At 43.5% G+C, this 24,556-nt stretch overlaps 3 protein-coding genes across 5 annotated transcripts in view; all 3 read right to left on the bottom strand.

Moving 5' to 3' along the window:
* The window catches only part of LOC139405272 (NADP-dependent malic enzyme, mitochondrial-like), a 30,263-nt gene extending 28,331 nt beyond the window's left edge, over positions 1 to 1,932 (bottom strand). For 2 of the 3 annotated variants that reach the window (XM_071147703.1, XM_071147704.1), the window contains exons 1-3: positions 1,784 to 1,912; positions 1,367 to 1,445; positions 969 to 1,189 (exon numbers count right to left, since the gene is read on the bottom strand). In XM_071147703.1, coding sequence (XP_071003804.1) covers positions 969 to 1,189; positions 1,367 to 1,406 — 261 coding nt within the window. In that variant the 5' untranslated portion in view covers positions 1,407 to 1,445; positions 1,784 to 1,912. Of the gene's footprint in view, positions 1 to 968; positions 1,190 to 1,366; positions 1,446 to 1,783 lie in introns of all 3 variants that reach the window. The other variant, XM_071147705.1, reaches the window with a different exon arrangement.
* An 8,300-nt stretch (positions 1,933 to 10,232) lies between these two features.
* On the bottom strand, positions 10,233 to 19,234 carry LOC139405257 (immunoglobulin-like domain containing receptor 1b). Its single transcript, XM_071147702.1, has 8 exons — positions 18,938 to 19,234; positions 18,347 to 18,517; positions 17,728 to 17,877; positions 17,482 to 17,601; positions 13,039 to 13,185; positions 12,831 to 12,953; positions 11,728 to 12,635; positions 10,233 to 11,262 (listed from the first exon to the last, which is right to left on the bottom strand). The coding sequence occupies exons 1-8, from the start codon at positions 18,999 to 19,001 to the stop codon at positions 11,224 to 11,226; spliced, it is 1,722 nt and encodes a 573-aa protein (XP_071003803.1). The 5' UTR covers positions 19,002 to 19,234; the 3' UTR covers positions 10,233 to 11,223.
* Positions 19,235 to 21,042: 1,808 nt separating this feature from the next.
* Positions 21,043 to 24,556, bottom strand: part of LOC139406163 (immunoglobulin-like domain-containing receptor 2) — a 40,528-nt gene continuing 37,014 nt past the window's right edge. Inside the window, exon 9 of the mRNA XM_071148648.1 lies at positions 21,043 to 22,258. Within this exon, the coding sequence (XP_071004749.1) occupies positions 22,223 to 22,258 (36 nt within the window). The 3' untranslated portion in view covers positions 21,043 to 22,222. The remainder of the gene's footprint in view (positions 22,259 to 24,556) is intronic.

Here is a 24,556-nt window from a genome sequence, read left to right as displayed (position 1 = left end):
AACAAAGTGCAGAGAGATCATTGATGAAAACCTGCTCCAGAGCGCTCAGGACCTCAGACTGGGGGCGAAGGTTCACCTTCCAACAGGACAACGACCCTAAGCACACAGCCAATACAACGCTGGAGTGGCTTCGGGACAAGTATCTGAATGTCCTTGAGTGGCCCAGCCAGAGCCTGGACTTGAACCAGATCTAACATCTCTGGAGAGACCTGAAAATAGCTGTGCAGCGACGTTCCCCATCCAACCTGACAGATCTTGAGAGGATCTGCAGAGAAGAATGGGAGAAATTCCCCAAATACAGATGTGCCAAGCTTGCAGCGTCATACCCAAGAAGACTTGAGGCTGCAATCGCTGCCAAAGCTGCTTCAACAAAGTAAAGGGTCTGAATACTTACTTATGTAAATGGGATATTTTAGTTATTTATTTTTAATACATTTGCAAACATTTCTAAAAACCTGTTTTTGCTTTGTCATTATGGGGTAGTGTGTGTATATTGATGAGGGAAAAACAATTTAATACATTTTAGAATAAGGCTGTAACGTAACAAAAAAATTAAAAAGTCAAGTGGTCTGAATACTATCCAAATGCACTGTATTTTTACAACAATTCCTTACTATATGTCATGGAATTTTGGGTGAAACAAACTATTTTTAAAACCTCTGATGAAATTGGTTTTGTAGCATAAAACTGGGAATTGTATATTTTTTACTGATATTGTCTGTTTGTTTCATATCTGCAAAGTAATTAAAACGCTGTCAGTTCCACTTTAATGTTTTGTACACTCAGTGTATATCTCTCTATGATGTGTGAGAATACTTTGGAACTTTGGATATTAAAAATCACTTGGAGCTGATCTGCTGGTGTTTTTACAGTCTCTGCTGGTGTTTTTACATTTTGTTGCTCAGAAAACTTGGGGGGCCAAATAAAATCAAGGCCCCTAGTTGGGGGACCTTGATCCAGGGCTTTACCTTGTTCAGGTGTGGGTTTCTGGTAATGTCATAACCGCGCTTCTTGGTGTTGACGCTGCCCTTGCAGCTCGAGACCGAGTGACACACTCTGACGGTCTCAAGGCAAGTCGCACGGGCCATCGTGACAGGGTGACCTGGTGCACCCACGAGGACCCTCATAGCGCCCACTGTGCAGATTCTACACAGTGACACACTCCTTCCCGGTAGGGAGTTCATATTTCCTGTGAAGAGAGAGGGAGGAAGAGTGGCTGTGACACCGGTTACATACAGTGCTTGACTGTATAAGTGCCGTGCCGGTACTGTTTATATTTAGGTGCAGGAGCTCCACAATACTTTTGAGCTAATATGCTACAAGAGGAACAGGAGATGAAGCAGTAGAAATGTTGAGATGCCTGTACTCAGCAACGGTGAGTTCAAGTCCAAGTCAAGCGCTGCCATGGTTACATATCGGTTGATGGTTGGTGATGATGACTTGTCCTAAATCACAAGACAGACGACCTAGAATTCCATGCATAGCCTAATCAAGTTCAGCAAGGTTGCCCTCCACATATAGTTAACGACGTTAGGCCTTGAATATATCACTTTATGGCTAGGTGAGGCAAAATATTTAATTAAACACAAACAGCAGGTGCCACGATGATGCTGGCATTGTAAATGCATTGTTTACCAGTATCCTGTAATGGGCAGATTTATGTTCCACGTAGGCCTACTATAGTTGAGCAATGTAACGTTATAGCTAAATCTCCAAATATAGACAACAGCACACCGCACACAGAAATGGATTTATTCACAAAACAAACTGCGTCGCTCGCTACCTGAATACGGTTTGACGCTGCCCTCGAGTTCCAATCTGAAAAAATCTCAATCCTTTTAGGGTTGGGGTAGCAGACGACCGTCTCTCTTCGTCGCTGACGTTTTTATCAGTGGATGTGAGTAGAATGGTCTGAACAGCTGATACAAGTTTATTTGACGCTTTCACCAGAGACCGTAGAACCGCCCATTTCGTCACCGCCGACCAATCGTGTTAAGCAAAATGTTGCTCATGGAAGATCGTAGCCGCACAAAAATATTTTGGACCCTCCCTTCCACCCCCCACTCCACGCTCCTCCCTTCTGTGTACTTTATTTATCATCGCCATAGTTGTAGCCCTTCCTGTTTAAATAGAGTACTAGCGTAGGAGTAGTGTATTTGATCATGTCAGAAGCTATTTATTCAATTCAATTTAAGGGCTTTATTGGCATGGGAAACGTATGTTTACATTGCCAAAGCAAGTGAAATAGATAATAAACAAAAGTGAAATAGATGTGAAAACACACTACATCTTACCGTCATAATTATGGTCATACAGACCGCTGCAGTGCGAGTGTAAAACAGATGTTGAGAATAAATGACAGCAGACAGTCAAATCCATCTCTGTTAAGTTCTTTGTTTATCCCCCTTAGACAAAAATATATTTCCCATTTATATATGGTACTTTATTGCCCAGCTAGGGAGTTTCTGGTTCAGTCTGCAATGCTGAGTCACCAGCCAGATGTTATTGCTTACAACAACAACCTCAGGATTTAGAATTATGTTACACCCAGAAACATTGAGACATTCCAAGGAGTGCACCACCCTGCAGAGAAGTACTGAACAAAGAATGAATTTGCTGGGCAAATAAAATAACTCTATTAGCATTTGATGTACATTATGTCTCAAGAAGGGTTGGGAAGGTTACTTTCTAAATGTAATCCTTTACAGTTACAGGTCCAAAATTGTAATTAGTAATGTAACTTTTGGATTACCCAAACTCAGTAATGTAATATGCCTACATTCAGTTACTTTTAGATTACTTTCCCCTTAAGAGGCATTAGAAGACAAAAACGTTTGTTACCAATTGAACCACATCTACTGCAGGATAAATCAATGTTCAAGTTTACATAGCTGGCCATATATGGACATTCAGTTTTACTTTATGGGTTGGTTATGTAGGCTTCTTCTAACCCATCGCTTTCTACTACATATAATAATAATACAATTAAATTATATATTTACATTAAAAACCAAAGTCAATCAGAATGCCAGTCATTCCAATAAATGTTATACCCCTAGATCTTCAAGAATAGCACTTGGAAATATGGAAGTATAGATAAGTTAAATTGTTTTGCCTGAGCATGACCCAAAACTAAGGATTTAGCCAGCCCTACTCTGTTGTTTATGATTTTGTTGTCATGGAGGACTGATTGGGCTCATTGATTCGAGTTGATAAATAAATGCTGCGCTCATGGAATGGCATGCTTTGAGCACTACTGAAAAGTGCTATTTACATGTGAAAAAATGTATGCCATATGCTGCATTTGCTATAGGCCTGTTTACCTTTTCGTTGGGGACGCTGATATCTTGATAATATACAGCCATTTAAAGGGCAAATCAACAGATGAAACAAGAACAAAACAGTTGCCCCCGCCTCTGTTTTGGTAAAAAGCTGAGGGATGGGCCTGAAGAAATGTAACCAGTCTCAGATTAATAGACAGAGCTACAGTATGGATGCTGCAAGGACTGACCATCCATGATATCAACATTGTTTTAACCATTTTATGAGGCTATTCAATGTTTACAAACATAGGAGAAAAACAAGATCATATTCTGGGTTCTCATGGAGTATGACAGTTGAACTAAGCTCATGAGGCATTTATAAATTCTATCTTTCAAGAATTAAATGGTGATATTTTATTCATACATTGTCGTGGTAATTTCCTGTATTACTAAACATTGAGAGAGCAAACCACACACAAGTCAGAGTATATTATAAAGTCCATCTTTAATTATATATGAGCTTCACCATAGCCCTGTGACTCTCCAATCAATTCAGTGTCTATAAATGAATTTTCTGAGAGTGCTTACAAAACAGTTCTTTGTATCATTTACAGCCAAGACACACCCATCTCAACTCACATGACGAAACACAGATCTTAGGAACAGTTCACAAAGAACCTTTTACTTGAAAGAGGAGTATCCCATAGCTAGATAGCATTAGCTATAAATTATCGTTCAGTTTGCTCTCCTAAACAAAGTTCCTATCTCGTTCTTGGTACCACTCAGGACCAAAACATTATCTCATCCAATGGCATATATCAATTGTCAATTATAGATTCTTCCATCTCAAATGCACCCCCTCCTGGACAAGATCAGAAAAGACAGTGAGCCTCTTTGGTCTTATACTAAATCAAGATAAGGGCAACCTCAGAGGGGACATACAATAGTTCCAGACACATTCCCATAAGAAGACAAGCCTCCATTCTGTCCTCCTCCCCTTCTGATATTCTTCATAGCATCACATGGTTTAACAGATACATTGACATATGAAGACAAGCCTGACCTCTCCCCTCTCTGGGCCCCTAGTGACTAAGCCCTAGCAGAGAAGGGATAACTGCAAACTGCCAACAGTATTATCCAGAAGAAGAACATCCTAATGACAAATATCTCACATAAGCAGTATTATGTAAATAAAACATCTTATTTATCAATGTTACCTAACTAATTCTGATTCTGCTACCACAACATCCAAAAGCCATTAGATTGCCCCTTTCAGTCTATCAAACGTGTGTGAGTTTGAACCATGTGTCCATTAGGCCTATGGATAAAAAATGTTTTATCAGCATGTATTAGATTGAGCAATAAAAGCCCCACTTTTATTCCATAGGCTGGTATCCACCCTGTGCAGCTGTTGCAAGAGCCCTGTCACTGTCTGCCCACTGGTTTCAAAAACAATGATTGATAGGCAGCTTCAACTTCTTGAATTCTACCATTATTGGGTTCAAATGCACTTTTAGATTTGTGAACATTCATCCACAACCATAATCCGTAATGTGCAAATATCTAAATGAGAGAGCAGCAGTGTTTCACATCAATGCGCTATGTAGATAACAATAAGTGATATCGGTATCGCCGTAGACAACACCACTGCTTTCATCCTTACCTCCAAGAGTTTATTCAAGTTGGATAATCTTTGGATGCCGACAGCAGTCGTACCATTGGAAGACGTAGCTTGGACTGTAGCCTACAAAAGCATATTCCTGCTCTTTTCCCACGATCCATCAAACCCATTTGATGTGTCATCATAGTGGTCTCTGACTTGTGGTCAGACTCGCTCAGGTGGAAGAAATTAAAAATGTGCAACCTTTTTCAATGCTGATTTGCAAATTTGTTTACAAACAGAGAAGTGTCAAAGGGACTGTGCATTATTAACTTAAAAATTACACTGTTGGTTGGAGCCCGTATTAAGCATTTCACTGTAACCAGTTGTGTTCAGCGCACGTGCCAAATAAACTTTGATTTGATCATGCTGAAACATGAGGTGATGGTGGTGGAAGAATGGCAAGACAATGGGCCTCAGGATCTCGTCACGGTATCTCTGTGCATTCAGATTGCCATCGATAAATTGCAATTGTGTTAGTTGTCCGTAGCTTATGCGTGCCCAAACCATAATCCCACCCCCACCATGGGGCACTATGTTCACAACGCTGACATAAGCAAATGGCTCAGCCACACAACGCCATACATGGTCTGTGGTTGTGAGGCCGGTTGGATCTACTGCCAAATTCTCTAAACTGACATTGAGGCGGCTTAAGATAGAGAAATTAACATTTAATTATCTGGCAACAGCTCTGGTGGACATTCCTGTAGTCAGCATGCCAATTGCACGCTCCCTCAAAACATCATACATCTGTGGCATTGTGTTGTGAGACAAAACTTCACATTTTGAGTGGCCTTTTATTGTCCCCAGCACAAGGTGTCTGTGTAATGATCATGCTGTTTAACCAGCTTTGTGATAATCCATCCACCCGACATCTTGGCAAAAGAGAATTGCTTAACAACAAGGATGTAAACAAATTTGCAGTGGTGTAAAGTGAACTGAACAAAATGACTACCACCCCATAGCACTCACTTCTGTCATCATGAAGTGCTTTGAAAGACTAGTCAAGGATCCTATCACCTCCACCTACCCGTCACCCTAGACCCACTCCAATTTGCTTACCGCCCTAATAGGTCCACAAACGATGCAATCGCCGTCACAATAAACAAGCCCATCTACACCAGAGGAATACCTATGGAAGAATGCTGTTCTTTGACTACAGCTCAGCATTCAACACCACAGTACCCTCAAAACTCATTAAGCTTGAGACCCTGGGTCTTGACCCCGCACTGTGCAACTGGGTCCTGGACTTCCTAATGGGCCGCCCCCAGGTGGTGAAGGTAGGAAACATCACTCCGCTGATCCTCAACACTGGGGCCCCACAAGGGTGCGTTCTCAGCCCTCTCCTGTACTCCCTGTTCACCCACGACTGCGTGGCCATGCACGCCTCCAACTGAATCATCAAGTTTGCAGACGACACTACAGTGGTAGGCTTGATTACCAACAACTAGACAGCCTACAGGGAGGGCCCTCAAAGTTTGGTGTCAGCAAAACAAAAGATTGTGGACTTCAGGAAACAGCAAAGGGAGCACCGCCCATCCACATCTATGGGACAGCAGTGGAGAAGGTGGAAAGTTTTAAGTTCCTCAGTGAACATATCACCGACAAACTGAAACGGTCCACGCACACAGACAGTGTGGTGAAGAAGACGCAACAGCGCCTTTTCAAACTCAGGAGGATGAAATAAATGTGGCTTGTCCCCGAAAACCCTCACTAACTTTTAGATGCACAATCGAGAGCATCCTGTCGGGCTGCATCACCGCCTGGTACGGCAACTGCACCGCCCACATCCGCAGGGCTCTCCAGAGGGTGGTGCGGTCTACACAACGCATCACCAGGGGCAAACTATCTGCACTCCAGGACACCTACAACACCCGATGTCACAGGAAGGCAAAAAGATCATCAAGGTCAATAACCACCCGAGCCACTACATGTTCACCCTGCTTCCATCCAGAAGGCGAGTTCAGTACAGATGCATCAAAGCTGGGACAGAGATTAACAATCTGATGGCCTTGAGAAAGCTGTTTTTCAAACAGCCCCCACTAGCACAGGGAGGCAGCTGCCTCCCGACAGACTTGATATCATTGGCCACCTTAATAAAATGGAACACTAGTCATTTTAATAACGCCACTAAGAATGTTTACATATATCACATTGCTCATCTCATATGTATATACTGTATCCTTTACTATCTATTCTTTACTAGGGGTGGCAGGTGGCCTTGTGGTTAGTATTGGGCCAGTAACCGAAAGGTTGCTAGATCGAAATCCCGAGCCGACAAGGTAAAAATCTGTTATTCTGCCCCTGAACAAGACACTGTTCCTAGGCTGTCATTGTAAAAAATAATACGTTCTTAAATAACTTGCCTAGTTAAATAAAGGTTCAAATAAAAAATCAATTGCAATTTAGCCATTCTGTCACAGCTCATCCATATATTCTATACTTACAGTTGGAAGCTTACATTCACATCAGCCAAATAAATTTAAACTCAGATTTTCACAATTCCTGACATTTAATCCAAGTCAAAATTCTCTGTTTTAGGTCAGTTAGGATCACCACTTTATTTTAACAATGTGAAATGTCAGAATAATAGTAGAGAATTATTTATAAGCTTTTATTTCTTTCATCACATTCCCAGTGGGTGAGAAGTTTACATACACTCAATTAGTATTTGGTAGAATTGCCTTTAAATTGTTTAACTTGGGTCAAACGTTTCGGGTAACCTTCCACAAGCTTCCCACAATAAGTTGGGTGAATTTTGGCCCATTCCTCCTGACAGAGCTGGTGTAACTGAGTCAGGTTTGTAGGCCTCCTTGCTCGCACACGCTTTTTCAGTTCTGCCCACAAAGTTTCTATAGGATTGAGGTTAGGGCTTTGTGATGGCCACTCCAATACCTCAACTTTGTTGTCCTTAAGCCATTTTGCCACAACTTTGGAAGTATGCTTGGGGTCATTGTCCATTTGGAAGACCCATTTGCGACCAAGCTTTAACTTCCTGACTGACGTCTTGAGATATTTATTCGAAATAGCCCCATAATCTTCCTCCTTCATGATGCCATCTATTTTGTGAAGAACACCAGTCCCTCCTGCAGAAAAGCACCCCCACAACATAATGCTGCCACCCCTGTGCTTCACGGTTGGGATGGTGTTCTTCGTCTTGCAAGCCTCACCCTTTTTCCTCCAAACATAACGATGGTCATTATGGCCAAAGAGCTATATTTTTGTTTCATCAGAGCAGAGGACATAACTCCAAAAAGTACGATCTTTGTCCCCATGTGCAGTTACAATCCGTATGGCAGTTTTGGAACAGTGGCTTCTTCCTTGCTGAGCGGCCTTTCAGTTTATGTCGATATAGGACTTGATATCGGACTAATTTAACTGTAAATAGAGATACTTTTGTACCAGTTTCCTCTAGCATCTTCACAAGGTCCTTTGCTGTTGTTCTGGGATTGATTTGCATTTTCACACCAAAGTACGTTCATCTCTAGGAGACAGAACACATCTCCTTCCTGAGCGGTATGACTGCTGTGTGGTCCCATGGTGTTTATACTTGCGTACTATTGTTTGTAAAGATGAACATGGTACCTTCAGGCATTTGGAAATAGCTTGCAAGGATGAATCTGTCATGTCTTGTCATGTCTTGTTCCTGTTCTTTCTCTTTACTCTGTCTCCCTCTGCTGGTCGTATTAGGTTACCTTCTCTTTCTCTCCTCCTCCAGCATCTCCTCTAACTACCTCGTTCACCCTCTTCCCACCTGTTCCCTTTTTCCCTCTGATTAGGTCTCCATTTCTCTCTCTGTTCCTGCTTCTTTCTTTGTCAGATTCTCGTTTGAGTTTCTCATGCCAGAAACAAACTATCGTCTCGTTTGCTTCACCCTTGTCCTGTCCCGTCCTGTCGGAATCCGCCTGGCAAGTGCATCCTGTTCTCAGCTAACTGTCTTGTCGTTTGTACTGTGTCCAGTTCATCTGATGCTACGTGAGATCAGGTACCACTGTTCCTCTACGACCCGCGCCTACCCAGAGAGACCTGCAGCCTGTCGCCGCTAACCCAGCTATTCTCCTCTGCTGCTAAGAAGGGGGCTCTTTTGTAATTATCAGAAGGACTTTTTGTTTCATTTGTCGCCCTCTCTGCGGGTTGTCTATTTTTCCATTATCTACATCTGAAGAGGATCTATGTCTTCCCTGTGTTTACAGTAAAAGACTCTGTTTTTGTTAAACCGCTTTTGGGTTCTCACTCACCTGCACAACAGAATCAGACTTGTGGAGGTCTACAATTTGGCTGATTTCTTTTGATTCTCCCAAGATGTCAAGAAAAGAGGCACTGAGTTTGAAGGTAGACCTCGAAATACATCCACAAGTACACCTCCAATTGACTCAAATGATGTCAATTAGCCAATCAGAACTTTACTTTTACGTTTTACTTTACTACATTCCTAAAGAAAATGTTATTTTTACTCCGTACATTTTCCCTGACACCCAAAAGTCCTTGTTACATTTTCAATACTTAGCAGGACAGGAAAGAGAACATCCCTGGTCACCCCTACGGCCTCTGATCTGGAGGACTCATTAAACGCTTAGTTTGAAAATGTCTGCGTGTTGTCGTGTGCCCCTGGTTCTCCATAACAAAAGAACACCTGATCTTATAAACAATTTGAATTTATTTATACTTTTACTTTTGATACTTACGTATATTTATATTTCAGCTCATGAAACATGGGACCAACACTTTACATTTTGCGTTTATATTTTTGTTGAGAGTATTATTAGTTTATAATATCATCTGAGGACCCAGTGAAGATAAAGTTATTTTTAACTTAAAAAGTTCTCTAAAACTATTTTATTTTTAAAAAGTGTTCGTTTTTTTAAACGCAATTGTCTACACACTTAGCAGACACTTTGTTAAACTAAAGCATTTCCATCTGTCATATACCAACCCTACCTTGTCACAACAAAACTGATTGGCTCAAACACATTAAGGAATGAAATTCCACAAATGAACGCCTGTTAATTGAAACACAATCCAGGTGACTACCTCGTGAAGCTGGTTGAGAGAATGCCACAGTGTGCAAAGCTGTCATCAAGACAAAGGGTGGTTACTTAAACAAATCAAAATATATTTGAGATTCTTCTAACACTTTTTTGGTTACTACATGATTCCATATTTGTTTTGATGTCTTCACTGTTATTCAACAACGTAGAAAATAGTAAAAATAAAGAAAAACCCTGGAATGAGTAGGTGTGTCCAAACTTTTGACTGGTATTGTAGAACAAAGACTCAACATACTGTCAAACATGCCACTCAAAGCAAGGTGAAAGATGATTTCACTTGACTTCATTTAAATCCCAAGTACAAAATCCCCAGTACAAGACCAATGGAATAATTTATCCCACCACCAACTAAAAAAACAACATACAACTAACTGTAAACAGACAGAGGCACTTGAGGAAAACTTAACAAGAAACAGTCACACACTACAGAATCAAGAACAAAACATTGTATACAACTATTTAAAATAAGAAAACAGATACACACTTGATGAAATGTACAATAAAAAAACTAATTATATTTCTTACAATTGACGTGATAGTGCTGTGTTTTACATTGTCTCATAGGTAAATGTGTAAAAAAAAAAAAAGTATTCTAAAATAATAATAAAAGATCACATGGATTTCAACAGGTAAAATATGTGCCTTAATTAAGATTCCGGTATTCTAGCCCTCCCTCCCTATACACCTTGCCCTTCAATCCCATTCTATTTAAGTATAGCACAATATTACATAAGTACTGTTTAACCTCTACGCCTGTACAGGTATAAAGGCACCGGAGTCACCTTATTACAATACATTCTATAGCGTCTATCAGAGTCCAAAACGTCTATGCGTGATCTAGAATATTGGAACATTAGCTTTCATACTTTTCTCAGCGTGGCTCAAGCAATTTCTCCAACCGTCAACACATTCAAATTAATATAGGATGCGTACGCAGAGCCGTGTTGGTTGGGAATTTTGGGCAGATGCTCGTTTGGGCAGTGGTCTCAGAGACCCGTAGTTGTCACAATGGGATGCTGGACTATCGCGTCTCTGGACTCAATTACGCTTAATAATCCTTTTGGTGTCACTTCTCGTCCAAAGGCAAACAGACAGAGACCGTTTGTGGAGACAGACAGACAGTGGAGACCGAAAAACAAACAGTTTGTGGAGACACAAACCATAAGTTCACACTGAGGAAAAGGGAGACGGACAGGCAGGCAGGTTTCAGGCAGACAGACAGGCAGGTTTCAGGCAGACAGACAGGCAGGTTTCAGATCACCACACTGGTACCACTACGAGAGCTCTTATCCTGGAAGAGAAAGAAAGAGATGGAGAGAGAGAGGGGGAAGGAGAGAGAGAGAGAGAGAAGGAGAGAGAAGGAGAGAGAGAGAGAGAGAGAGAGAGAGAGAGAGAAGGAGAGAGAGAGAGAGAGAGAGAGAGAGAGAGAGAGAGAGAGAGAGAGAGAGAGAGAGAGAGAGAGAGAGAGAGAGAGAGAGAGAGAGAGAGAGAGAGAGAGAGAGAGAGAGAGAGAGAGAGAGAGAGAGAGAGAGAGAGAGAGAGAGAGAGAGAGAGAGAGAGAGAGAGAGATCGAGGGTGTTCAGTAGTGTTGACATTTGTGTGGTAAAATGAGTGCATGTGAATGTCTGTAGATGTGTGTGTACCATCCTGTTTGTGCAGTGTCTGTTACAGGACAGTACGATCCTGATCAATATGTGTGAGTAAACAATGTTATATAGGTGTGAGTCATACATCAGCACTCGTGTTTGTTTCTTACTGAGTAGCGGTCGTAGTTCCTCCTGTTGCCGTGCTGCATCTCGATGGAGGAGTAGCTGGGGGGTTTCTCTGGCCACAGCTTCCCCTTGCCTCCCCTTTTCCCTCCCCTCCTGCTGTCTTCCTCATCCGAGCTCCAGGACCGTTGTCGATGGGCAGGAGGGGAGTGGCTCCTGTCTTGCCTGGCAAGGGCTGACCGACGCAGCTCCTCCATCATGTCGTCACGACTACGGGACCGTGGCGCCGACCCAGAGCCCCCCGTCCTCCTCCCGGCCGAGCCTTGCCCCTCCCTCTTTGGCCCTCCCCTCCGGTCGTCCCAGTCTGACTCGTCGCTGTAGCTACGCAGGATGCCTTGCCGCGGAGGGGTGGAGTTGTGTTTGTCACGCCGGTTGTCACTGTAACGCCCACCGCCGCCACCCCCGGTGCGGTTGGTGCTGCCGCTGGATTGGCTGGATATTCTTGGAGTGCCACTGGTCCCTCCTCCACCTCCAGTCCCCCTGCGAGAGGAGAAACTGGGTACCCGCTGGACGATAGGGGGCAAGGTGATCACTCTCCTCTCCACCCCCATCATCCCCATCTCATCCAGGGCAGACAGCATGCTGGGGGGGCCGGCCGTGAAGGGGACCCCCTGGGGGCCTCCCTGGGGCTGGTACTGGTGGGCGTGGGGAGACAAGTGCTGATGAGGGGGAGGGGGCATCTGGCTGTGAACCCCCCTCATCTGGCTTTCCAGGAAGTCAAGCATCTGGTTGGTGTCGTGCGCGCTCCCGCCATGCATGCTGCTGTTACCGTGGTGGATACCGTATTGGGGCATGTGGTGTTGGAGGATAGGGGGAGGCTGCAGCTGGAGGGGCGAGGGGCCCATCGGGGCCATGGCAAAGTTGGGCTTGGTAGGGTACCCATCGGAGAACGAGGCTGGAGACATAGCGAATTTGTCTATTTACATAGTGGCACAGCCAGTCCACAAGGTGGCACATCACCTCTCTCTCTCTTGTACCCTCAAGGTTCTTTGGGAGAACCTTGAGGGTACAACTTTATAACATTGACCAGAGTTCAGTAGATAGTTTCACAACATGCAGGGCACAACATTAGCACCATTATAAGACTGACCTGAGTACATCGCTGGGTTGCCCTGGGAGGAGTGGTTGCTGATGGGGGCGTAGATAGGCTGGCCGTGCATCCAGGGGGCCATGGCCTTCTGGGCCTCTCGTATCATCCTGTGCTGCATCACCACTTGGGAGGGGAGAGAGGAGAGGTGTGAATAAGTGTATCACTATGAGTGTGTGTGCGCTCGATCGTGTGTGTGTGTGTGTGGTACCTTTCTCAGGGCAGCAGCAGGTCTGTGGGCAGCAGGGACAGCGGATGTAGCAGCAGCACTTCTGGGGGCAGCATTGACAACAGCAGATACAGAACAGCATGATGAGCAGCAGAGCCCCGATGATGATGAACAGCACCGTCAGCCAATCTGGAACAGAGGTCAAGAGGTCATGTAGGACACATAGTGACTTCAGAAAGTATTCATACCCAAGTGACATATTTGACATTTTGTTGTGTTACAGTCTGAACTAAAAAAAATAAAAAATCCTCTCACCCATCTACACACACAATACCCCAAAACATTTTTGCAAATGTATTGAAAATGACAGCGATAACTACTGTGAGTCTTTCTGGGTAAGTCTAAGAGCTTAACACACCTGGATTGCAAATTATAATTTTTTTAAATTCTTCAAACTCTGTCAAGTTGGTTGTTGATCTGTGCTAGACCTCCATTTTCAAGTCTTGCCATAGATATTCGAGCTGGTTTATGTCAAAACTGTGGCTAGGCCGTTACGGAACATTCAATGTTGTCTTGGTAAGCAACCTGGGCTTGTGTCCTGCTGAAAGGTGAATGTCTCCCAGTGTCTGTTGGAAAGCAGACTGAACCAGGTTTTCCTCCAGGATTTTGCCTGTGCTTAGATCTATTCCGTTGTGTTTTATCAACAAAAAAAACTCCCTAGTCCTTGCCGATGACAAGCATACCCATAACATGATGAAGCCACCACCATGATTGAAAATATTTAGAGTGGTGCTCAGTAATGTGTTGTGTTTGACCCAAACATAAGGCTTTCTATTCCGGATATGGAGGTCATTTCTTGCAGAATTTTTTTGCAGAATCCCAGATTGACCCCTTCCCTTCGCCTCTCTCACTTCGATTTGTGTGTTAAATCAAATCAAATTTTATTTGTCACATACACATGGTTAGCAGATGTTAATGCGAGTGTAGCGAAATGCTTGTGCTTCTAGTTCCGACAATGCAGTAATAACCAACAAGTAATCTAACTAACAATTCCAAAACTACTGTCTTGTACACAGTGTGAGGGGATAAAGAATATGTACATAAGGATATATGAATGAGTGATGGTACAGAGCAGCATAGGCAGATACAGTAGATTGTATCGAGTACAGTATATACATATGAGATGAGTATGTAAACAAAGTGGCATAGTTAAAGTGGCTAGTGATACATGTATTACATAAGGATACAGTCGATGATATAGAGTACAGTATATACGTATGCCTATGAGATGAATAATGTAGGGTAAGTAACATTATATAAGGTAGCATTGTTTAAAGTGGCTAGTGATATATTTACATCATTTCCCATCAATCCCATTATTAAAGTGGCTGGAGTTGAGTCAGTGTCAGTGTGTTGGCAGCAGCCACTCAATGTTAGTGGTGGCTGTTTAACAGTCTGATAGCCTTGAGATAGAAGCTGTTTTTCAGTCTCTCGGTCCCAGCTTTGATGCACCTGTACTGACCTCGCCTTCTGGATGATAGCGGGGTGAACAGGCAGTGGCTCGGGTGGTTGATGTCCTTGATGATCTTTATGGCCTTCCTGTGACATCGGGTGGTGTAGGTGTCCTGGAGGGCAGGTAGTTTGCCCCCGGTGATGCGTTGTGCAGACCTCACTACCCTCTGGAGAGCCTTACGGTTGAGGGCGGAGCAGTTGCCGTACCAGGCGGTGATACAGCCCGCCAGGATGCTCTCGATTGTGCATCTGTAGAAGTTTGTGAGTGCTTTTGGTGACAAGCCGAATTTCTTCAGCCTCCTGAGGTTGAAGAGGCGCTGCTGCGCCTTCTTCACAATGCTGTCTGTGTGAGTGGACCAATTCAGTTTGTCTGTGATGTGTATGCCGAGGAACTTAAAACTTGCTACCCTCTCCACTACTGTTCCATCAATGTGGATAGGGGGGTGTTCCCTCTGCTGTTTCCTGAAGTCCACAATCATCTCCTTAGTTTTGTTGACGTTGAGTGTGAGGTTATTTTCCTGACACCACACTCCGAGGGCCCTCACCTCCTCCCTGTAGGCCGTCTCGTCGTTGTTGGTAATCAAGCCTACCACTGTTGTGTCGTCCGCAAACTTGATGATTGAGTTGGAGGCGTGCGTGGCCACGCAGTCGTGGGTGAACAGGGAGTACAGGAGAGGGCTCAGAACGCACCCTTGTGGGGCCCCAGTGTTGAGGATCAGCGGGGAGGAGATGTTGTTGCCTACCCTCACCACCTGGGGGCGGCCCGTCAGGAAGTCCAGTACCCAGTTGCACAGGGCGGGGTCGAGACCCAGGGTCTCGAGCTTGATGACGAGCTTGGAGGGTACTATGGTGTTGAATGCCGAGCTGTAGTCAATGAACAGCATTCTCACATAGGTATTCCTCTTGTCCAGATGGGTTAGGGCAGTGTGCAGTGTGGTTGAGATTGCATCGTCTGTGGACCTATTTGGGCGGTAAGCAAATTGGAGTGGGTCTAGGGTGTCAGGTAGGGTGGAGGTGATATGGTCCTTGACTAGTCTCTCAAAGCACTTCATGATGACGGAAGTGAGTGCTACGGGGCGGTAGTCGTTTAGCTCAGTTACCTTAGCTTTCTTGGGAACAGGAACAATGGTGGCCCTCTTGAAGCATGTGGGAACAGCAGACTGGTATAGGGATTGATTGAATATGTCCGTAAACACACCGGCCAGCTGGTCTGCGCATGCTCTGAGGGCGCGGCTGGGGATGCCGTCTGGGCCTGCAGCCTTGCGAGGGTTAACACGTTTAAATGTCTTACTCACCTCGGCTGCAGTGAAGGAGAGACCGCAAGTTTTCGTTGCAGGCCGTGTCAGTGGCACTGTATTGTCCTCAAAGCGGGCAAAAAAGTTATTTAGTCTGCCTGGGAGCAGGACATCCTGGTCCGTGACTGGGCTGGATTTCTTCCTGTAGTCCGTGATTGACTGTAGACCCTGCCACATGCCTCTTGTGTCTGAGCCGTTGAATTGAGATTCTACTTTGTCTCTGTACTGACGCTTAGCTTGTTTGATAGCCTTGCGGAGGGAATAGCTGCACTGTTTGTATTCGGTCATGTTACCAGACACCTTGCCCTGATTAAAAGCAGTGGTTCGCGCTTTCAGTTTCACACGAATGCTGCCATCAATCCATGGTTTCTGGTTAGGGAATGTTTTAATCGTTGCTATGGGAACGACATCTTCAACGCACGTTCTAATGAACTCGCACACCGAATCAGTGTATTCGTCAATGTTGTTGTCTGACGCAATACGAAACATGTCCCAGTCCACGTGATGGAAGCAGTCTTGGAGTGTGGAGTCAGCTTGGTCGGACCAGCGTTGGACAGACCTCAGCGTGGGAGCCTCTTGTTTTAGTTTCTGTCTGTAGGCAGGGATCAACAAAATGGAGTCGTGGTCAGCTTTTCCGAAAGGGGGGCGGGGCAGGGCCTTATATGCGTCGCGGAAGTTAGAGTAACAATGATCCAAGGTCTTTCCACCCCTGGTTGCGCAATCGATATGCTGATAAAATTTGGGGAGTCTTGTTTTCAGATTAGCCTTGTTAAAATGCGTGCCTCCGCTGCACGCAGTGTTGGAGCTACTATAATTTTGTTTATACTGTACCTATGCCATCCTTTCAGATCTACAGAAGTGAATAGTGGAGTTGATTTGGGATTGGCCAATGTCATTTTTTTTGCTGTGTTACTCACATTGTAATTAAAGTGCCACAGACAACAGCGCCAAGTCTCTAGAATGCGAGTGACATTATTTCTTATTCAAAATAGGCCATTACATGGTGTACAGTTTGTTGAATGCATGTTTTACATAGAGAACCTATGAACCTTGAATGGAGGAAGTTAACATCGTTATGGAAGGACCTCCCGAGTGGCACAGTGGTCTACGGCACTGCATCGCAGTGCTAGCTGTGTCACTACAGATCCTGGTTCAATTCCAGGCTGTGTCGCAACCGGCCATGGCTGGGAGACCCACGAGGCGGCGCAGGTTGGCCCAGCGTCGTCCAGGTTAGGCCGGCATGTCCTTGTCCCATCACGCTCTAGCAACTCCTGTGGCGGGCCGGGGCGCAGTGCACGCTGAAACGGTCACCAGGTGTACCATGTTTCCTCCGACACATTGGTGTGGCTGGCTTTCGGGTTAAGCGGGCATTGTTTCAAGAAGCAGTGCAGCTTGGCTGGGCCGTGTTTCGGAGGAGATGGGACAATTGGAAACCACAACATTTTTTGGGGAAAAGTTTGTTAATATATAAATAAAAAATATATAAATAAATTGATATGGAAGAATGAAACATGACCAGTTGGTCCTCAAGCCTAAGGGTGCTTTTTAATGATGTGCCACAGGCACCCCATGGTTCCCCCAGGAGAGCAATGCATTGGTGGAACATGCAAAGACATAAATGAAAATGAGGATAGTTAAACACATCCTGAAAAAGCAAAAAACATTTGCAGTCACTTACGGTAAACAATGAGTTTGACCTCGCGGTCTGAGTCTCCTGAAGTGTCTCCCGGTGCGTCGATGGAACAGAAGTACACACCGTTATCCCACCACATCACCTCATTCATAACCAGGTCGGCCTCTGTGGAGGGCAGGGGGGCGGGCACACACCCAAGCACTTACTGTACATGTGCATGATAACATTTAATGCAACATTTACAAATCTGATAATTGTGGTCTCTTTTCACTATGTTGGGGTCACACTCACTGTTTTGGATGGATATCTTGCGCTCCCGATACTCAGAGCCCAGGGTGGCCTCATTGGTTCCCTTCTTCTGGATGACTGTGCGAATGGTGCGCTGGCGGTCTGGACAGTCATTGGCTGGGTCCTGGCCCAGCTGCAGAGCAGCCTGATAGGCTACAGCAGGAGGAGAATGGAAGTATTATGATGACATCACTATACACCAGCATCTCCATTATCGCATTGGTGTCCCAATCTCAACAGTACCACTATGACATCATACAATCTTCAAAGCCTCATTATAACATCACTTTACAATTCTGACATCAATCTCTGCTGCTCCATTATGACATCCAAATCATCATATTCCCATTATAACAGCACAATCTACAAAGCATGACATCACAATCACCACAGCACCTTATGACATCAAACTACACAGCTCCATTATTACATTTACAATCTTCACTGCAATATGACATCAATCTCCACAGCCCTGTTACCTCACAAGCTCTGCAGTTCCATTTATGACATCACAATCACCACAGCCCCATTGCAAGAAGACTATAATAACGGAAAGAAAGAAGGAGGGCTACACTAGTGTCCGTGCAGCCCTCACTCATTTACCTGTCCTTTAATATCTCACCTGTGGAGTAGAATTCCAGCACTGGGTCCTTGCAGAAGGACTTGTAGCGCCAGGTGACCAGGACTTCCTGTGCATTGGCGGAGGTGGAGTAGTCACAGCGTATGATGACCGAGGCAAAGAGAGCCGTACTCCTCTCTGTCTGAGGAACAATCACCTGGATAGAAAACACCTCTGAAAGACAGAGTTGCGAGAAAGAATGAGAGGATAGTACAAAAATAACACAAAAAAATAAATTTAAATTAGAAAAAAATTATGTGTTCAAATGATTAACAGAAATTGTTTTTCAAACTGCTTAATTTGTATACAGAAGTGCATATTAGTACTCGGAAACAATCATTTCTAACAACGTTTAACGTTGTGGATTAACTATCCTGAACACCCATCTGCTTGGCAACTTGTAAACACCCTACGGTCACGTGACTGCGACTTGTTGGCCTTGTCATGTTTACACCTGTCGATTATTAACTTATTCTAACATGCTTATTTTGGAAAGAATCAAGACAATTTATATGTCAATTGTGTTTTGTAAGTAATAAAGCCCAATACACGTTAGAGCCGTATCTTAAAGCGGTTTTAGATTAAGAACCTTACCTGTTGGCAGGAAACCAAGCAGAAGCGCAAGCAAGATAATATTTCCCATTTTGTTCTTCGCCATTCCAACGCGGAAGCTTCTAAAAGACGACCAACCTTTAGTCAATCGATACAAACAATTAATTTGATAAAACCATGCAACATTTGTCGAAGCAACGCTTCATCTGCGCATTTTCTTCATTTTATGTAAATAGAAGTTTTCAATTTCCTCGTTTTTGTGGTGTAACTACTCTCCTACAGGTGTCGAGGCAACTTTCCCAGGCGGAGTTCATCGGCGCGTTCCCAACCCCATCCCCCATCTTCGGGTGACGTCACCAACCCCACCTAGAGCCGTAACAGGTGCAAGACAAAAAAAAACTTGTAAGTGATATGGAATCCTCGTGGACGTGGAAACGAGTTTTTAATACATAAACGCCTACATTTATCAAATAGTTCGCGGAACTAGGACTTTTGAAATGGGTTATCTTAACAAGATAAACCCCCTTTGGAAATGCCTTTAAACATAGAGAACCATGAGAAAATCGGGTATATTTTCCTATAGGCCCAGAATAGTAAAAGTAGCGATGTTTCTAATGTCACCTCAAGATCAACACCAGACTGTACACACATCAGATGTATGTCTTCTTTGTACACACATCTGATTATATCTAATGTATAAACGCAACATGCAACAATTTCAAAGATTTTACTGAGTTACAGTTCATATAAGTGTAACGGATGTGAAACTGCTAGCTTAGTTAGCGGTGCGCTCTAAATAGCGTTTCAATCGGTGCCGTCACTTGCTCTGAGCCCTTGAAGTAGTAGTTCCCCTTGCAGAGGTCCGCTGCAAGGGCCGCGGCTTTTGTTGAGCGATGGGTAACGATGCTTCGTGGGTGACTGTTGTTGATGTTAGCAGAGGGTCCCTGGTTCGCGCCCGGGTATGGGCGAGGGGACGGTCTAAAGTTATACTGTTACATAAGGAAATCAGTCAATTGACATGAAATACATTCATTAGGTCAAAATCTATGGATTTCACATGACCGGGCAGCTAAGGCTGTATTCATACTGTTGGTGTGGTTCTATTCTAAGGCTGTATTCATACTGTTGGTGTGGTTCTATTCTAAGGCTGTATTCATACTGTTGGTGTGGTTCTATTCTAAGGCTGTATTCATACTGTTGGTGTGGTTCTATTCTAAGGCTGTATTCATGCTGTTGGTGTGGTTCTATTCTAAGGCTGTATTCATGCTGTTGGTGTGGTTCTATTCTAAGGCTGTATTCATACTGTTGGTGTGGTTCTATTCTAAGGCTGTATTCATGCTGTTGGTGTGGTTCTATTCTAAGGCTGTATTCATGCTGTTGGTGTGGTTCTATTCTAAGGCTGTATTCATACTGTTGGTAGACAGTCACTTTATAAAGTTTGGCCAAGTACCAGCATTGAAGGGTGGTGACGTTAAACAAGCCTAGGAGCGCTTTTGTATTAATAGTTTTTCCAACTCTCTCTCCAACATGCAATCAAGCTTTATTCACTCAACACAAAGACAGGCCTGCTTGAGTTCCACTCTCAACAGCTCTTCTGGATCCAATATAAAGAGCTTAGAAACCTTGCAAAATGTGCTTTATAAATTAAATGTACGCCATTCGTACAGTGAAGAGGTATTCTGCACCTGTCATGGTTAGATGCTGAAGCGACAGCTTCCTTTCTGGTATTGTGATGTCATCCTGGAACACACACATCTTGGTCTAGCCTGGTGGAATTTAGAATCCTGTTATATTTCCTGTTTCCACCCTATTTGTCATGGTCAGCGTAGTGACCAGTGCTCAGTGCTGTCCCACATTCAGAAGGGACAGACATTTCAGTCACTGATGTGTCTTATGGAATAAGAGATAATGATGTGTACATCGTTGTGAAAGCACATGTGAAAATGTGCTAAATAAATGGTCATTGACAGAAAAGGCTTGGAAGAGTTGTTTATGTCTGTGGTGTTTGTGTGTGTAAATAAAGTAATGAACAAGCACTGTGTGTGTATTAAGCGGTTAACATAGATAGCGATAAGAAACACACGCTCCATATCCAATGTAAACAATCATAAAAGGGCATAGTAATCACACACAATGGCACAATCTAAGAGAGTGTGTTTATATCAAAACCAATGTCAAACAAGTGAAATACAAACATCTGCTATGGCTGAATGGCACAGTTTCAAAACACAGTTACCTGTGGCCAATAAGGGCATGTCCAATTAATACTGTGGGCTAATAAAGAATACTATTACTGTAATATAAATTCAAGCTCAGTAGGTACAGTACATTTACAGTAGGTACAGTACATGACACACACACACACACACACACAATGAAGGCAGGTGAACCTGAGTTGTCTTTTTTATGGCACAATTGACACCTATTATGTTTCTTATAGTCTGATGAAATGTATGACACGTGGAGGAGCATTGTATTTACAATTATAATGGTAAGTTGACATATTATAGTTGTTTAAAATTGATCAAAACAATCCTGAACTTAACACACATGAATTGATCAAAACAATCCTGAACTTAACACACATGAATTGATCAAAACAATCCTGAACTTAACACACATGAATTGATCAAAACAATCCTGAACTTAACACACATGAATTGATCAAAACAATCCTGAACTTAACACACATGAATTGATCAAAACAATCCTGAACTTAACACACATGAATTGATCATATGAAGTTTCTTTGATGACCGCTGTCCTTTTTTAAAAACCCCTTATAGTAGCTCTGCCTCCACACCTAATCAATACCTCTCGATCGATACCTACCAATAGCCCTAATCGTATCATTGCTGTCAGCATAACTTCACGGGAACTAACTTTCACCGTGCTTTGTAGTTGAGAGAGGGGGACTGCTCTGTGGAATGCTTGGTTTGAGTTTCACAGATAAACCTAAATATGGACATACAGTACAGTACACATCCACACAAATGCTTCACACCCACGTTGCAGCCATACATACCCATTCAAACGGTGTGTATGTAATGCATCTACGCTCAACACACATACACACAAAATGGTGACCAAATGTTCCTTAAATCAATGCATAAACAATTCACGTTCCATTTTCTTCACGTGATCCATGCAAGGTGCCTCCCTTCTGTGGATGGAAACCTTCTATTGGATAAGCCTCTTCAGGTTGTTGATGATGAGGATGATCAGTTAGTCACTCCCAGGCTGATGCATGATGTTTTAAGTGAGTGATGTGAGATTCTCAATGCTGGCAGTGCTGTGCAGGCACAGGCTTGAGTTCTCTCTGATGTGTCACACTATGAGAGAATCTCTGCTCAGAGCAGGGGTCTGTTAAAATAAAACACCAAGAGCCATGTTAGAGACCATGCAATCATGCCACTCATGCTCGATTAGTCAGGCCTGGTCAGTGAGGCAATGTGGGAATCCACAGCAATCATGCAGCTCATGCTCTGTTAGTAATGTCTGCGAGTGAGTACCACGAGAACATGATACAATCACATACAGAACATGCATTATTTTTGGTATTACGATTTGACCTTTAACCTTTGAAATAAAGCATTAAACTTGAGGATGTTTTCTTGACTACATTATTTACGAAACATTGATCTAAATTACAACATCAAAATAGTGCTTTCCGCCTCTCTTTTCACATAAAAACCAATCAATATGAAATACTGTTAGAAAATGTTTTGATTTATACAGTGCATTTGGAAAGTATTCAGACCCCTTCCCTTTTCCCACATTTTGTTACGTTACAGCCTTATTCTATAATGTATTAAATCAATGTTTTTCCTCATCAATCTATACACAATAATGGCTCCTGAGTGGTGCAGCGGTCTAAGGCATTGCATCTCAGTGCTAGAGGCGTCACTACAGACCCTGGTTCGATTCCAGGCTGCATCACAACCGGCCGTGATTGGGAGTCCCATAGGGCAGTGTGCAATTGGCCCAGTGTCGTCCGGGTTAGGGTTTGGCCGTCATTGTAAATGAGAATTGTTCTTAACTGACTTGCCTAGTTAAACAAAGGTTAAATACATTTTAAAAAAATACCCCATAATGGAAAAGCGAAAACAGGTTTTTAGAAATGTTTGCAAATGTATAAAAACCAAAAACTGAAATACTTTATTTACATAAGAGACTCGAAATTGAGCTTAGGTGCATCCGGTTTCCATTGATCATCCTTGAGATTGTAGATTGTAGATTGTAGAAAATCCACATGTGATAAATTCAATTAATTGGACATGATTTGGAAAGGCACACACCTGTCTTTATAAGGTCCCACAGTTGACAGTGCATGTCAGAGCGAAAATCAAGCCCCCAAAGGACTTGTCTGTGGAGCTCAGAGACAGGACTGTGTCAAGGCACAAATATGGGGAAGGGTACCAAAAAAGGTACGCAGCATTGAAGGTCCTCAAGAACATAGAGGCCTCCATCACTCTTAAGTGGAAGAAGTTTGGAACCAGCAAGACTCTTCCTAGAATTGGCTGCAAGGCCAAACTGAGCAATCGGGGGAGAAAGGCCAGGGAGGTGACCAAAACCCGATGGTCACTCTGACAGAGCTCCAGAGTTCCTCTGTGGAGATGGGAGAACCTTCGAGAAGGATAACCATTTCTCCAGCACTCCACCAATCAGGCCTTTATGGTAGAGTGGTCAGACGGAAGCCACTCCTCAGTAAAAGGGACATGACAGCCAGCTTGGAGTTTGTCAAAAGGCACCTAAAGGACTCTCAGACCATGAGAAACCAAGATTGAACTCTTTGGCCTGAATGCCAAGCGTCACATCTGGAGGAAACCTGGCACCATCCCGACTCTGAGGCATGGTGGTGGCAGCATCATGCTGTGGGGATGTTTTTCAGCGGCAGAGACTGGGAGACTAGTCAGGATCGAGGGAAAGATGAACGGAGCAAAGTACAGAGAGATCCTTGATGAAAACTTGCTCCAGAGCGCTCAGGACCTCAGACTGGGGTGAACATTTACTTTCCAACAGGACAATGACCCTAAGCACACAGACAAGATAACACAGGATAGGCTTCGGGACAAGTCTCTCAATGTCCTTGAGTGGCCCAGCCAGAGCCTGGACTTGAACCTGATTTAATATATCTGGAGAGACCTGAAAAAGCTGTGCAGCGACGATACCCATCCAACCTGACAGAGCATGAGAGGATATGCAGAGAGGAATGGGGGACACTCCCCAAATACAGGTGTGCCAAACTTGCAGCGTCGTACCCAAGAAGACTCAAGGCTGTAATCGTTGCCAAAGGTTCTTCAATAAAGTACTGAGTTAAGGGTCTGAATACTTACTATGTAAATGTGAAATTTAAGATTTTTTTTTTTTTTAGTTGCTAAAATAAAATAAAGTTTTTGCTTTGTCATTATGGGGTATTGAATGTAGATTGATGAGGGGGAAAAACGTTTGAATCCATTTTAGAATAAGGCTGTAACGTAACAAAATGTGGAAGAAGTCAAGGGATCTGAATACTTTCCCAATGCACTGTAAATACTGAACAAAAATATAAACGCAACATGTGACAATTTCAACGATTTTACTGAATTACAGTTCAAAAAAGGAAATCAATCAATTTAAATAAATAAATTAGCCCCTAATCTATGAATTCCACTGTTGGTG

The sequence above is a fragment of the Oncorhynchus clarkii genome, chromosome 3 (genome assembly GCF_045791955.1).
Source record: "Oncorhynchus clarkii lewisi isolate Uvic-CL-2024 chromosome 3, UVic_Ocla_1.0, whole genome shotgun sequence".
Classification (NCBI taxonomy): Eukaryota; Metazoa; Chordata; class Actinopteri; order Salmoniformes; family Salmonidae; genus Oncorhynchus; species Oncorhynchus clarkii.
The sequence above is the reverse complement of the archived record's forward strand: the minus strand, read 5'-3'. Positions and strand labels throughout refer to the sequence as shown.